Below are 14,695 nucleotides of genomic sequence, written 5' to 3'. Positions count from 1 at the left end.
GGGATGTCTGATATGAAGGGGGACTACAGATATAAAGAGGGATACTAATGTGAAGGGGGGGTCCTGATCTGAAGGTGGAGGCTTTGATGTGAAGGGGAGAACCCAACCTTTTTTGTGTATTCTTACATGGGGTTCCCCTTAGGGGTACCTCAAGATTTTTCATATTCTTAAAGGGTACTATGACTGAAAAAAGGTTGACAAACGTTGGTTTAGAGCTAGAGAACACATTTATCAGAGGTATCTTGACGTGGCAGTGTGGCTTTCACTTATATTTTCAAATGTATGGAAAGAAAAACTGAGAAGTTGAAAGAGAGTAGAGTATTTTTTGCTGACTAGCTTGAAAGTCTGCTGGGGATCCCCTTTGCTGCAAAAGGCCATGTGGTTCTTAATCAAGCACTGGACCTGCCAAGTCAAAATGCTATGCACCCTTCTGGAGAAGGTCACCTGCATACATTTCCCCACGAACATTGCCTTCCTACTTATACTCTGTTCTGTAGTAAAGCCGGAATGGACAAATCCCAGGAGCCAGGTAGCCAATGTTCCTTAAACATTACAGCCGGTGCCTAACTTTTGAGGTTTTCTCTGGTTGATGCTCATGGAGCTGGCTCCTGGATTGGACAGACTGGCTCCTGAATTCCATATTAATTTGTCCACCCCTGAGTCATCCAATTGCTTTCACTTTCCTAGTGTCAGCCAATAAGTAGCGCTCTTCAAATCAGCCCCAGCGAGCCATCTTTTTGGTAGAAATTAATTAGCCCCGTTTTGTTCACAAAGAGCAGCTTAAAGCTTGCTGGTGATCCCTCCCTGAGCAGAGAATGTTCATGATGAGCTACAGCAGTAATTGAAGAAATAATTTAGGCATGCATTGACAACATCAAACAAATCACGAGAATCTACAGGCCTCCCAATTAACGATGGCAAATTAGCAGACACACGTGCCTACCTGGAAGATGGAAATGTCTGGGCGCCTGCTGATAGGAAGAAGATGTGGATTTGGTGTCTGAGCACATAGATAAGCTGGGGGTACTCCGGCCACTTTCACTGCCTCCAATGAAAAAAACAAAAACAAAGAGAACAAATAAAACCAAAGTCTGAGAACAAAGTAAGGAGCTTCACCTTCTTCACAACTGTGTGGCCTACTCAGCGTTACCTTATGACAGGCCTAACGGCGAAAAGTTAGAAACTGCAATTGTACATTATAAAGTGTACTAGTACATATTAACATGTAAATTCTCCTTCATCCACAGATAACATATGTCGGATATTATAAGGGTCATAAACGTGAGATAGTAAGATATGGGTGATGATAATAGTTTTGTCTGCGCTCCACTGAATTTTGTCCAAGCTTCTTCCACATCGGGGTGCTGATGGGGGTCACACACTGCTCCAATTTTAAAGTCAGCAGTGTTCATCCAGCTGAAAGAGAACTAAAGCCAAACCATTTTGTTGGCTTTAGTCCTCTTTTGGGATACAGGAGTACATGTGCTCTTGTGACCCAAGGTCAGCATCTAACGTGGTACTACCTGCTATTTGCTGACAGTGCTGAGCCGCACCGCAGCCGGTAATGATCCCAACCATATTGCTGGGATATACCCCACTGCTTGATTGACATCTGGCTCTGCCTCTCTAGTGCCAGAGCCAGCTGTGCCTGCCCCTCCCCTGTCTGCCCCCCAAAGAGTGCTGGAGGAATAGAGAGGGGAAGGAGGAATCCCTGCAGGGAGTTGACAGTCATCGCTCTCTGCAGGGAGAAGCCGTGAGCTGAATTGATCAGCGGTTTGTGATTGCTCAGCTCTCGATCTATAGAACGGCATGTGACATCTGCAGTATCACATGCCAGCTCTAAGTATTGGGAAGGGTACATTTTGCTCTGCCAATACTTCTCCTTTAAGCCTCATTAGTAATTTGCTGCAAATCAAAGTCACTTCATTTGTGCAGATTCCTTTTTAGTACCAGTTATGATTAATTATAAATTATTTGTGGTTATTTCAGGGCTACATAATTTGAAAATATGTTTATTAGCGAATAGCAATCCAGACTGTGCAACAATCGAGCTGTTAGGTTAGGAAGTTGAAGCCTTGTTTGAGAATAAAATCAAACAAGAATCTTAAAGAATCAATGTTTCATATGCGATTTGACGTCTTTGAGGGATTGATGAAAACTGCTTTATTTACAACAAATTAGAACTAGCAGAGTTTAACAACATGATGAACATGAGATGTGCCTGTGCCCCACTCTTTGGGAAATGCCACAATGATTATATATTAATGTTTAACCTTAATTGGAGATTCTGTCTGCAGTTCACTGGACCTCCTGTGGCTTCCTCCTACCCTGCGCTATTAAATGATTTCATCTTCCTCAGCCTCTACATTCTTATTTTATAAAAAGATATTGTAACAAATGTTATCTATTATAATTTTATCTTTTATATTTAAATCTTTGTGAATACCAGCAGAAAGGTGGGTCTTGGGGCTGTCTGTACCTATTGTGGTTAGGTACTGTAGCACCCTGTAAGCAGGAGTGCTTATTGAAACTTAGTTGTTGTCAGATTGTAATCAGTCTGATGCTGATCTATAGCGTATGCTGTCTGCTGCTGGGTGTAACCTTGACACAGACTAAAGCAACCAATAATAGATTATGAATATCTATGTCTCCCTGGCCAATCTCTAGGAAGTTCATGGCCAGTGGTGCATGCTGGGAGAGGACACAAATATTCGGGGCAGACCATGTGAGGGTTTCTTTGTCCCCCGGGCCCTGCCGGGCTGTTACTGACTGTCAAATCTGGCTAGGCCTGAAGCCTAGGAGGCCAAGCCACATGCTCACACTGAGGCGTGAGTCTGGGGACCCAGTAACTGATACCGAGGTTGAGGATGACAGAGTAACTTCAACAGATGTGGGGAACCTGAGAAGTTATCCTCTGCTATGAATGGAGTGTATGTTCCTGAATGGACTGGTGACTTCCTATTCAAGTACTGCTTAGCTGGGTGCTCTAAACACAGATTGCCCTATTGGCTTAAAGGTCCTAGTCTGTGATGGCAGCAGATGCATTGTTCTACCACTTAAAGGAGTCTACACCATCCTGGATGTTCCTAGCCCTAAACCTCTCTCTCCCTGAAGTTCTACAATAAAGCTCATTTAACATCATATCTAAAGTGTGGATCTCTGCTTTATCTGTGGCCATAGAAGGGTGGTAAGTGCTATTGGGGCAGTTAGGTTTCTAAAATCCCTAGACAGGCTAAGGAAGACCCGTTTATCCAGCGGCTCCTTTGGGGGTGAATGCTAGGAGTACACCCCTTTTGGGGTTGAATGAGTACTAAGGGCTCTATAGGCACTTACAGAATATACCCGATCACACTATGTACTCAGCTACTTCTAGACTCAGTAATGGTTTGCAGTGCCTGCTACTATACTACCCAGTTATAACATCAGCATTGTAATAAAAATATGGTAAACTCCCTGTTATCCAGCACCCATGGGGATCGGTAGATGCCAGATAACTGTAGTTTCTGGTTGCTTGAGAGTTAATAGTAACTCTCTAGCAACCCCTACCCACCTCCTGCGGCAGCCCGCATCTCTCTCAGATACTCTGCTCAGTGGGTGGGTACAATAGCCCCAATAGGAACAATAACCTGCTATTGCAATTTGTTTACATTCTGCTGCCGACCGCGGAATCTAGCCTATAATGTATTTAGTTGCTAATAAAACTTTTTTAGTGTGTTTTTAGTGTGCACCAAGCAACCAGCATTTGTGTAGTGTGCATCAACCCACAGGTAAAAAAAAAAATTTGAGAACATATTATGTCCTCAAATTTATTTTTATTTTTTTGCTGGTTGCTTGAATGTCAGGAAATGGGGGTTTATTGCACAAATTAGAGATGTTCTTGATAAAGCAATCAAAGCTTACTTTAAAAAATCTCTTTTATGTAGTGAGTGCTGCCTTCTGTCTGCCCATCACTTTCATCAACTTCCTGGATTCCCCAGTGTGCTTTGCGTCTCTTTCCCTGCTGCTTGATGTGATGCAATCTCAATTTTTCAAGACTACATATCCCATCATGCATTGCTGATCTTACATTGTTCAAACTAGGAATGCACCAAAATTTCGGCTGCCGAAACATATTGGCCGAAAGTGCCATCTTTCTGCCGAAATGGCTGTGCATCCCTGGTTTCTCTCCTCCCTGCTGGGCAGTGCTCTGTGTCCGCTCTGACACAGCGCAGCGTCCAGCAGGGAGGAGAGAAACTGTCACAGGAGGCCGAGCGGTGCAGGGGGATGAGAGCACTGTGAGCAGCCGGCGTCTCTCCTCCCCCAATGCTCAGCCTCCCATACCGCCCCGCTCAGCCTCCGGTGGCAGATCAGAAGAGCGGCGGTGGGGGGCGGAGAAAGCTGTCAACTGTCACAGGAGGCCAGGCCGGCGGTGTGGGGGAGGAGTCATCTGTCAGAGGAGATCGAGCTATCCTCCCCACATCGCTCGCTCAGCCTACTGTGACAGCGAATCAGAATGGAGAGCAGGTACAAGCAGTCAGTGATCGTTGAGTGTTTGTAAAAAATTGAGGACATAAGTGAGGGGAATTTTCCAAAACTGAAGCAGACAAAATCTGGAGCAATTGCCCATAGTATATAAAATATATATGATCCGCGCTACTGGATATTGAGCATCTCTCTTCAGTTTGTTCAGTTAAGATTTGAAAATGAAAGCTGATTGGTTGCCATGCACAGCTTCTCCAGATTTTGTCTGCTCCAGTTTTGATAAATTCCCCTCTATGTTTACTGTGTCCCCAATTATGAATGAATGGGAAGTGATCTACATCACTTCCTGTTCATTCATGATTGTGGACATGGTAAACATACTATGTCCACAAGTTATGAATGAACAGGAACACTCAGTATAGAGGATTCCTATTCGTTTATTAACAGGGCCTGCAGAAAAAAAGATTGAGGACTCTGTGTCCTCAATCTTTTTTTCTATTTTAAAAGGTAAATATCAGGGATCTGTTTAGACCCCCAATATTTCCTCAGAGCCCCCGACAGTAAAGATAAAAAAAATATTTAATGTAAATAAATAAAAAAAAATGTAAAAAAATTTGGAAAGGTTATTTTTTTCGGTTTTGGTTTCGGCCTGACATTTATTTTATTTTCGGTTTAGTTTCTGAAAATTTCATTTTGGTACACCTCTAGTTCAAACATTGAATTGTAGTTCAGAAGGCAGGCTCTGTGAGTTTGATGCCGACCTGTGACAGTCTCATTGTCACAGGTCGGCTAGAACTATGAGGTGAGTGAAAATCACTCACCTCATAGTTCTCCTTTAATAAGTAAGTTTACATCTTCTTGATGGATATCGTTATTAGGAGTGAGATAGAACAGAGGGAAGAACAGATTTATTTTTAGTCCATATATACCCTTCAAGTTTTTATTGTTGTTTATTCCCATTTGGACACCATTGTCAACTAAAAGTGAGGGGAAATCTAAAATATAATTAAGTTGTCATTGCAACAGGAATCGAAGGTATGTCTTCCCCCTGGGGCACTTGTTTCTGTGACAACTACAAAGTGACATCCCTCACATTGGAGAGATTTCTTGTTGCTTTAAAGCAAACTTCAGCTAACGTTAGTTAAATACATTCCAGGTGCATTAAAACAAAAAGTGTACTAAATTTTACAACTTGTTTTCTTTAAAAATCAGCCAAAGATCAAGTAGAAAAGTCCACCCCCTGACAGCATGCTCTCTGTAAGAAAGAAGTGGTCACATTGCAGTGGTTGGACATGCTACTGAGTCAGAGCCAATCAGCGGGAAGCATGAGCTTTGCTTATTGTGGAACAATAGGTCTGACTCAGTAGGGGGAGTGTCAGACCTCTGCAGAGTGATCACTGTTTCCCCATAAACAGCCAGGATCCAACTCTGCAGATTCTAGCAGGGAACAAGATTTTTCTGCTCAAGCTGTTGCTGCTTTAGAATGAAAACAAACAGTAACGCTTTACACACCTCCTTTTGATTATACTTGGGATGTATTTACAGTAGCTGATTTAAAGCAACACTAAAGTCAGGAAGTAAAAATACATTTAAGTACCTTAACTATAAACAAAAATGTATCTTATTTGTGTATCACTCGACTGTAGATCCTCAAATCATCTCTCAAGTCATGCTGACACTGTCCTTCCTTCTGGAGGGGTGGCTACTTTTGTTCCCCATGGTCCCTGTGTGTGTTGTGCAGTAGCCACCGCTCAAAGCTCACTTCTGTGATGGACTACTATTACAATACAAATGAGTAAACTAAACATGAGATTGTAGTCCATCACAGGAGTGAGCTTGGATCGGTGACTACTTTACAACACACACAAGGACCATGGGGAACAGAAGTAGTCACCCTCCAGAAGGAAGGACAGTGTCAGCACCAATTCAGAGATGATTTGAGGATCTACAGCCGAGTGATACACAAATAAGATACATTTTTGCTATTTGTTTAGCTATTTGTATGCATTTTTAAGATTTAACTCGAGTTTAGTGTCATCTTAATTGTAGGTTTTTTTCTTTAGTTTGGCTAGGCTTGGGAAGAGTTAATACTGGTCAAATAGCTTTTGCTGTCCAAGCCCCCATGGAGGGGAATTCACATCACTTCCTGTACCTGAGAGGGCAGGACAAGAAATGCGTGGAATGGTTGTCACCAGGACAGCAAGACACAGAAAGTAATAATAACCTCTCAGAGGCTCAAATCCTTCCCCATTCTAGTTAAAACATGGTATGTTGCAGCCTGTGCCCTAATAGAGAGCTTTCCTATCATAGCTAGCCCCAAAATGAAGGGAGGGGAAATATTCTCAATGGAGACACAAGCTGCATATATCAACCTAACAGAGGTTCTATGCCTTTTCCACTATGTCCAGAACTAAACAAAATTCAGCCAGAGTTGGGCTTTGATTGATGAGAAATACCTAAGGAAAGTAGATTTCTAACATTGTATGTAGGTGGCTGCATGATGCAGAATATAAACTTTAATAAAATATCACTGACAGTCTGACTCATCTCCATTCCACCTACACATTTCTGTAACTGTAGTCCTGAGATCCTGGGAGGTGTGAAGTGACAGTAAATGCTGAAGACCCCACTCATTAAGATCAACCCAGCAATTATCTACATCTAGCAAAGCCTTGTAAAAATGGCACAATGGAAGTGATAACAAAGCAACTTTAATAGTAATGCCTGGAAGGTAGAGGAGTGTTAGGTTCCATTACGGTTTTATGAAACATCCATTGAGGGCTTGTAGCTATGATTGTCAGGTTCACAGGGCAACTGGTGATCATATTTTAATTTTAAAGAGCTGATCCAGTTGCCATCACTCCTCCAGAGCAGCTGATACAGAGCCAAGGCCTCTCCTACTGTGTGGGCAAACACAATCCAAAGTTTCATAGACCTTTTCAATGTCAATGTCCGGGAGTGCTAAATGGATGTGAAGAACAGGTGTTGGATGTCCTCATCTGATGCCTGTATGTGAGGGGCCATAATAAAACAAAAGGCTATGCATAAGGCTTGTTATTATAATATATGTTGAAAACCAAATTTGAATTGAAAAATCTGCAAATCTCTACTTATATCAGCATTTGGAGGCTGATGTTTCTTACCACAGATGTGAAACATGTGCATCTTTGTGGACCCAACCAATTGTTGGAAAATCTTTTTACCCTTTCTATCCTCAAATGTGTCTAATCCCATAACAGCTATCAAACCTTATTTGAAGGACAGATTGGATTTTAATTTATGTAATTAAAGCAGATGTTGTGTATATAAGTTCTTTAACAGCATACCATAAAGGAACAGATGTTGGAAGCAATGGTAAACTGTTCAATTTAACAAAGAACAAGAAACACAATGAAAATATAATGCCATCTGTGTTTACATTTACCTCCATGATCAATACTGTGTGCAGTGACATTTGTAATGTTTATAGATTACAGTGAAATTTAGGAATGCAATTTGTGCAGCGGACATTAAATTGTGCTGATGGATGTCAACATAATGGTCATGCAAGATGAATACATTGTTTCATGATCAGAAGCAAACATTTCTGGAATATTGGCCAAGGATGGTCCGGATTTCAGGCTATGCAAAAAAAAAGTCTGGGAAATCTCTAACTTCTCTGTATGTGTACGTGGCAAAGGCCAATAAAGGCCAATGAAGAGTCATACCACTTCTTTTAGAGCTCTTTCACACAAGCTTTCCAATCAGGTCCACCTGTCAGTTCTTTAGGCGAACCTGATCAGAAGCCCAATATTATTCTATGGGCAGCCGGAGAGACATGCATGCGCTTACATCCGGTTGCCCCTGACTCTGGCTAGGTCCAGAAAAACGATCTGAGTCCGTTTACATCCGATTCCCCATAGACTAACATTGGGTCTGATCATTTCAGTTTTTTTTCCTCCATAGCAAGATGGAGGAAAGAACTTGATGGACAAAGATGTCACAACAGTGAGAGCTGTTCAGATTGGCAGGGGATCCATGCACGGATACCCTCCTAATTGGACTGTGTGAAAGGGGTCTTAGTCACACTTAACAACAGATCTACCCTCACGTGAATGGGGGGGGGGGGGGGTATATAATGCCATCTGTGTTTACATTTACCTCCATGATCAATACTGTGTGCAGTGACATTTGTAATGTTTATAGATTACAGTGAAATTTAGGAATGCAATTTGTGCAGCGGACATTAAATTGTGCTGATGGATGTCAACATAATGGTCATGCAAGATGAATACATTGTTTCATGATCAGAAGCAAACATTTCTGGAATATTGGCCAAGGATGGTCCGGATTTCAGGCTATGCAAAAAAAAAGTCTGGGAAATCTCTAACTTCTCTGTATGTGTACGTGGCAAAGGCCAATAAAGGCCAATGAAGAGTCATACCACTTCTTTTAGAGCTCTTTCACACAAGCTTTCCAATCAGGTCCACCTGTCAGTTCTTTAGGCGAACCTGATCAGAAGCCCAATATTATTCTATGGGCAGCCGGAGAGACATGCATGCGCTTACATCCGGTTGCCCCTGACTCTGGCTAGGTCCAGAAAAACGATCTGAGTCCGTTTACATCCGATTCCCCATAGACTAACATTGGGTCTGATCATTTCAGTTTTTTTTCCTCCATAGCAAGATGGAGGAAAGAACTTGATGGACAAAGATGTCACAACAGTGAGAGCTGTTCAGATTGGCAGGGGATCCATGCACGGATACCCTCCTAATTGGACTGTGTGAAAGGGGTCTTAGTCACACTTAACAACAGATCTACCCTCACGTGAATGGGGGGGGGGAGGGGCCAACTCTCTCATTAGAAGCAAGCAAGGCTACTCCTAGCCATATGGTAAGTTGAGTTGCCACCATCAGAGGGTGCCAATCCAGTCAAATATCCTAATCGAACAGTTTTTAAGGTGTTCCTATAATAATTATATACATACCAGATTAACATAAAAAAGATTTACGCCTTCATACACACGCCTAATTATATTAAGGTATACCAAAAATATACCTGCAAAGTAGCTAATCTGATCTACCTTGGTTCTATCTGTTATCAGTGACTTGCATATTGATAAAGTGAGCTTTTGGCTGATACTAGACTGAAGTTGGTACTTGCTGGGCCACCCACGGTTCAAGTTTTTGCCGATTTAGCAGGAATCGGCTGAAATTTGAGCCATTGACCAACACAATCCCTATGTAAGCTCCATATATCTGTGTTGGAGGGGTTAATGACCCTCTCACCTCTCCCATAAATAGAGTCCTGGTTTTTGCTGCTCTGGAACTGAGAACTGCATCCTAGGAGGAAGGAGAAAAGTATACATGACCCCCCCCCCCCTCTATACCTGAAAATACAGACCGGCCAAGGGAGAAGCAGGAGAATGCAGCAAAGGTTTTAGAAGGAGCGTGGGGAGGGGTCATTAGGGGAACTGGTCACCATGTCCACTCAGGTTCCTTTGAATGAAAACATTCAAATAAGAGAACCCATTTGTAAACGGTTTTAGATGTTGCTTCAGGTTATGAGAGGAAAAAAAACAAAACATAAAAGCATAACAAAAGAAAAAGGGACAAATTCAAACATTAGTTTGTGTTCATGCTACCACAAAGGAGAAAGACTTTTATCTGTACCAACGCCATGTCAGCTACAGGAATCACAGCACAGATGCACTCCTGTCCTTACCTTTGAAGAAAGGGATGTAATGATGCCTGAATGTAGATGTGGGGCTTGTATGTTGGGACAGAGATGTGCAGCTGCTGGTACCAAAAGGCTCAGTACCAACTGATCAGCCAACAAAAAAGGAAATTAAAAGAACGGTTTTAGCTCCATGGAGGAACTCATGCACTAGCAGAGATAAATTGCAAAGCACTGTAAATAAAATAATAAGCAAATGTTTTGCAGCTTACTCGCTGTATAAGAACATGCAGAACCTTCTTCTTTATAAACAGGTTTTGTTGGTATGAGATGGAAAACAAGTACAAAAAAGAATACAATTATGTTTTCCTTAGAACCAACCTCTCCGAAGAGCCTTAACTAATAAATACAGCAGGGTATTTTAATGACAGACAATCAAGTGGGGGCACCGGGAAACATTAAAGACATCAAACTGACTGGTTGCTGTGTGTGCTGCTGTCATACGTTTTTGGAGTTACCTATTGCTAAAGCGTTTTTCCATTTTTTTACAAGTTTTCAGAAATAGACACATTTTTTTTTGTCTTCCACTAATAGATTTCCCTACCTAGACCTATTTTGTCTGCAAAAATACTGTCAGCTGAAAGTCAGTCTTTTTAAATACATTCAGCATTTAAAATAACTTGTTTAATGATGTGATCTGTTAATAATATAAAAATAAATACTCTTAACGGCTGTTTGATCTGAGAAGGGGTCTTTGGGTGCCCAACAGCCCAATAAGGCCTCTCCTAAAAACTCCTCCCATGTCTCCATCCGACTCGAGGGCAGTTACTGTTCCCAAGTTCCAAGGAACCAAGCCCCTCCTACAATTTCTGACACCAACAGGGGGAGCACCCATACCAGCTGATGGCCCCCCATTTGTGTAACTGACTAAGAGTTTCAGACCCCCCAAAGACCCCCTAACCCGCCAAGCTGCTGTGACATAAAAAAGACCTTACAACCAACAAAAAAACAAAAATTCAGGGAGGGAGGGTGGGACAACCTGCTACCTCCATCGAATTTCCAGAAAGAACGCCCCTCAGCCCTTGCAGTTCGAACCCATGCGGCTCCTCCCGGACACCTGACCCCAACGTCCAATCAGGTAAGATCAGCTAATCCCCTTTTTATTTGAACCTCTTCTCCAGGGACTATTTTAACCTCTTCTCCAGTCTCTTTGGGTCTGTTTTGGTTGGAAAGAGGAGCTGAGTCTTTGCTGAGAAGGGGAGCAGTGAAAGCTGAGCTATTGAGTCACTGCTGAGAGAGGAGCAAGGGGAGCTGATCTGTTCAGCCACTGCTGATAGAGGGGAGCTGAGCTGAGCTGTTGAGCCACTGCTGGTAGAGAGGAGCTGAGATGCTGAGTCACAGCTAAGAAGGGGAGCTAGGTGCTCAGAGAAGGACTTAGAGGACTTCAGTGCTTCTGCTGATAACTCTGAGGATGAACTGCTCCACAGCTCCTGCAACTATAGGTCAGTGTGGACTTCTTTAAAGCATATTTAGTACTTACTAAGAATATCCAAATCCTTCAGTATCTATATCCTGGCCACAGCTTACAGAGGGTGATGTCATTCAGCCTCATTGATCATTTTGGCAAACAGCTTAACATGAACCTAGCTTCTGCTTATGAAATTTCCCATCGCATGGTCAGTTTGCATAGTCCAGGTTATAAGGAGCAACAAAACTGTTCATTTTAATCAAAATGTGCATTCATTCTGTAAAAGTAATTTTTCTTATCAATGAGCTTAAAATATAAGCACTGTACAGTACCATGTTCTTTTTTTTCTGTACACAAGTGGCAGAGATGCAAATATAACAGAATAAAAGTATTAATTCTACTTTACCTGGTCTGCTGTAATGTTGAGGTGAATGAGATGTCGGAGTATAGCGGCCATAACCCACGGAGCCAGTGGAGCTCGGGCTGGACGCTCGGTACTGTTTTAGTGACCGATCATCAAGATCTCCCTTTAAAAAGGCAGGGACAGGAAACGTGTTATGCTCAAGATCACCAGGTGAACATAAAGTAGAAAACAGCCTTGAAAAAGAAACCTAATGCAGCCACCACATCTAGGGACTTGTAAGCTGCAATAGACTACATTTTTGATTTTGGGTTAAATAGCACTTTTAAGTCTTATATTCGGGTCAATACTTTTTCCCAGTTTTTTTTTGCTAAAATTAGGTACCTCGGCTTATATTCGGGACGGCTTATACTCGAGTATATATGGTATTCCAAAAATGTAAACCCACAACTATGTTAACAGTCTTGTTGATATAGATGATTAAAGGAGAACTATGGGGTCAGGGCGCCCTCCCGTCACCCAAAGCTCAGTATATACTCAGTATACTGAGATGATGCAGCTGGAATGGATCCCGACAATGCTGTCTGGGTCCACCCAGCTGCGTGAGTGACAGCTGGCTCTGCCTATCTAGAGGCAGAGCCAGCTGTACCCGCCCCCTCCCCCATCCGTTCTGCCAGTCAGCGCTGGAGGATCGGACAGGGGAGAGGGGGGGAATCCCTGCAGGGAGCCATGAGTGACAGTCACGGCTCTCTGCAGGGATAGATCGAGAAGTGAGCGAGCAATGGTATTTGTTCGCTCACGTCTCGATCCACTGAGCCGACCTGTGACAGTTTCATTGTCACAGGTCGGCTCAGATTATGAGGCTAAGTGAAAATCACTCACCTCATAATTCTCCTTTAAAGAGCAAGACAATTCCCTTTTTTAACTTTTTCACACAAGTGTCCTTCATGGTTACTTTGCAGTTGGTAACATGTCTGAAACAATTGACCAATTCACATAATCTCTGCTGAAGGGGACAATCAGCCCCTGTTTGAACTTTGATGCTTCCCTACACCAGAGGTCACATGACCAAGTACCTTCATATGTATATTCTGTGTATTTAGGCATTTTACCAGCTTTAAAGTACAATTTTGAATCCCTTTAAATGAAGCAATTTCCAAAAAGGGCTCTAATATTGACTTGCCAAGTCTGACTGAAAACCAATAAAAGATTTGCACAAAAACTTTTGTATGACATCACATGTAAGGGAATGGGAATGCTTTAAACAAGAATTCACATCCTCAGATGCAGCTTAACAAACAGCAAAAGAGAAACGATAAGACACAACGTACAGTAACACACAGTATAAGAAATCATCTTTCAGTCATTTGATTATAGTAATCTGAAATCTGATTGGCTGTGAATTACTGAACCTTAGAGTACATTTTCACCACATTACATAAAAACATTTTTACAGTTACATTCTGGGGTGTTCGCAGCTTCCTTGTAGAAAGTCCTATGGATTATTTTTCACCAGGTATAAACGTAAAATAACAATTATGACAACTTGGTGAGATGAGAATGCCAGCATGACAGAAGCAAAAGGCAAAAATTAAAATAAAAGAACAAACAAAAAAAACACAAACGTGTAGACATGGCCAATTACCTCTGTAGGTGTTGGAGAGAGCAACTGAGGTGACTGCAAACAGCAACACAAAATAGGAAATTAGTGAGACGGCTCCATGCATGATGGGTATAACACATTGACAACAGTTCTGAGAATCCATGTATAACATTTACAGGTATTAAATATTCATGTGCACAAGCGTGAAATCAATACTACTAATAACCATGGCCTATCTGTGCTGTATCGTTATATCACAATTAGTAGACAGGAATTACTGGAAGATTTCAAGTATGAGGCGGCATACTTAAGCTGGCCATACACCTATAGATTTTCTATAGATTTTTTTTTCTATCAGCCTATGGTCAGATGGAAAAAGTGCAACAGATTCCTCCATCTATGCTAAAATGTGTGAATGGGGAATCTCCCGCTGGGCCAAGCTTCAGTATCCTGCTAGTCGGCCCCACTGGCTCTCAAAATACCTGAAAAATGCCTGCATCCAATCAGATTATTCAGGTATTTTGACAGCCAGTGGGGCCGACTAGCAAGCAGGGCCGGATTTCCCACTAAGCCACCGAGGCCTGGCCTCGGGCAGCAGGGGTGTGGAATTCCTATTACCTGACGCCCGGGACATGCAGTATCGGGCGGCTAGTTTTTTTCTACTTTTAGCCCTGCTTCCGGCAGGCAGAGCTAAATGTAGAGCTATCTCGGCAATGCCGCCAAAATCAGTTGTATGAAACCTGCCGGTCAGTCCGCCCCCGCAGCCCCGCCCGTGCACCCCGCCCCCGCGCCCCCCCCCCCCGCGCCTACCTCTGTCCCCGCCGGCCGCCTCTCTCCTCGCTGGCCGCCTCCCTCCCCGCTGTGGTTTTCAGGAGCCCCCGCTCTTCTGGGGGACTCGGGACCACGGAACATTCATTCAGGATGGAGAGCAGGGAGCAGAGCAATTGACATTCTCCATTGGGGGGTTGGCAAGCAGGGGGGTGCATTGAGGAATCTGGCCTTGGGGCAGCAGAGAGAGTAAATCCGACCCTGCTAGCAAGATACTGAAACTTGGCCCAGTGGGAGATTCCTCCATCCACACAGTGTAACGTGTCCCCCATGTGTCCCCCATGTGACAGCACTGTCACATGGGGAGTCTATAGCCCTA

General features: G+C 42.9%; 1 protein-coding gene across 1 annotated transcript in view; it reads right to left on the bottom strand.

Moving 5' to 3' along the window:
• The window catches only part of ABLIM2 (actin binding LIM protein family member 2), a 167,349-nt gene that overhangs the window by 42,644 nt on the left and 110,010 nt on the right, over positions 1–14,695 (bottom strand). Inside the window, exons 11-13 of the mRNA XM_018554970.1 lie at positions 11,991–12,111; positions 10,165–10,263; positions 944–1,045 (exon numbers count right to left, since the gene is read on the bottom strand). Of these exons, the coding sequence (XP_018410472.1) occupies positions 944–1,045; positions 10,165–10,263; positions 11,991–12,111 (322 nt within the window). The remainder of the gene's footprint in view (positions 1–943; positions 1,046–10,164; positions 10,264–11,990; positions 12,112–14,695) is intronic.

Source organism: Nanorana parkeri, unplaced genomic scaffold (genome assembly GCF_000935625.1).
Source record: "Nanorana parkeri isolate BGI_ZX_2015 unplaced genomic scaffold, ASM93562v1 scaffold180, whole genome shotgun sequence".
Classification (NCBI taxonomy): Eukaryota; Metazoa; Chordata; class Amphibia; order Anura; family Dicroglossidae; genus Nanorana; species Nanorana parkeri.
This window is presented reverse-complemented; position numbering and strand designations above follow the sequence as displayed.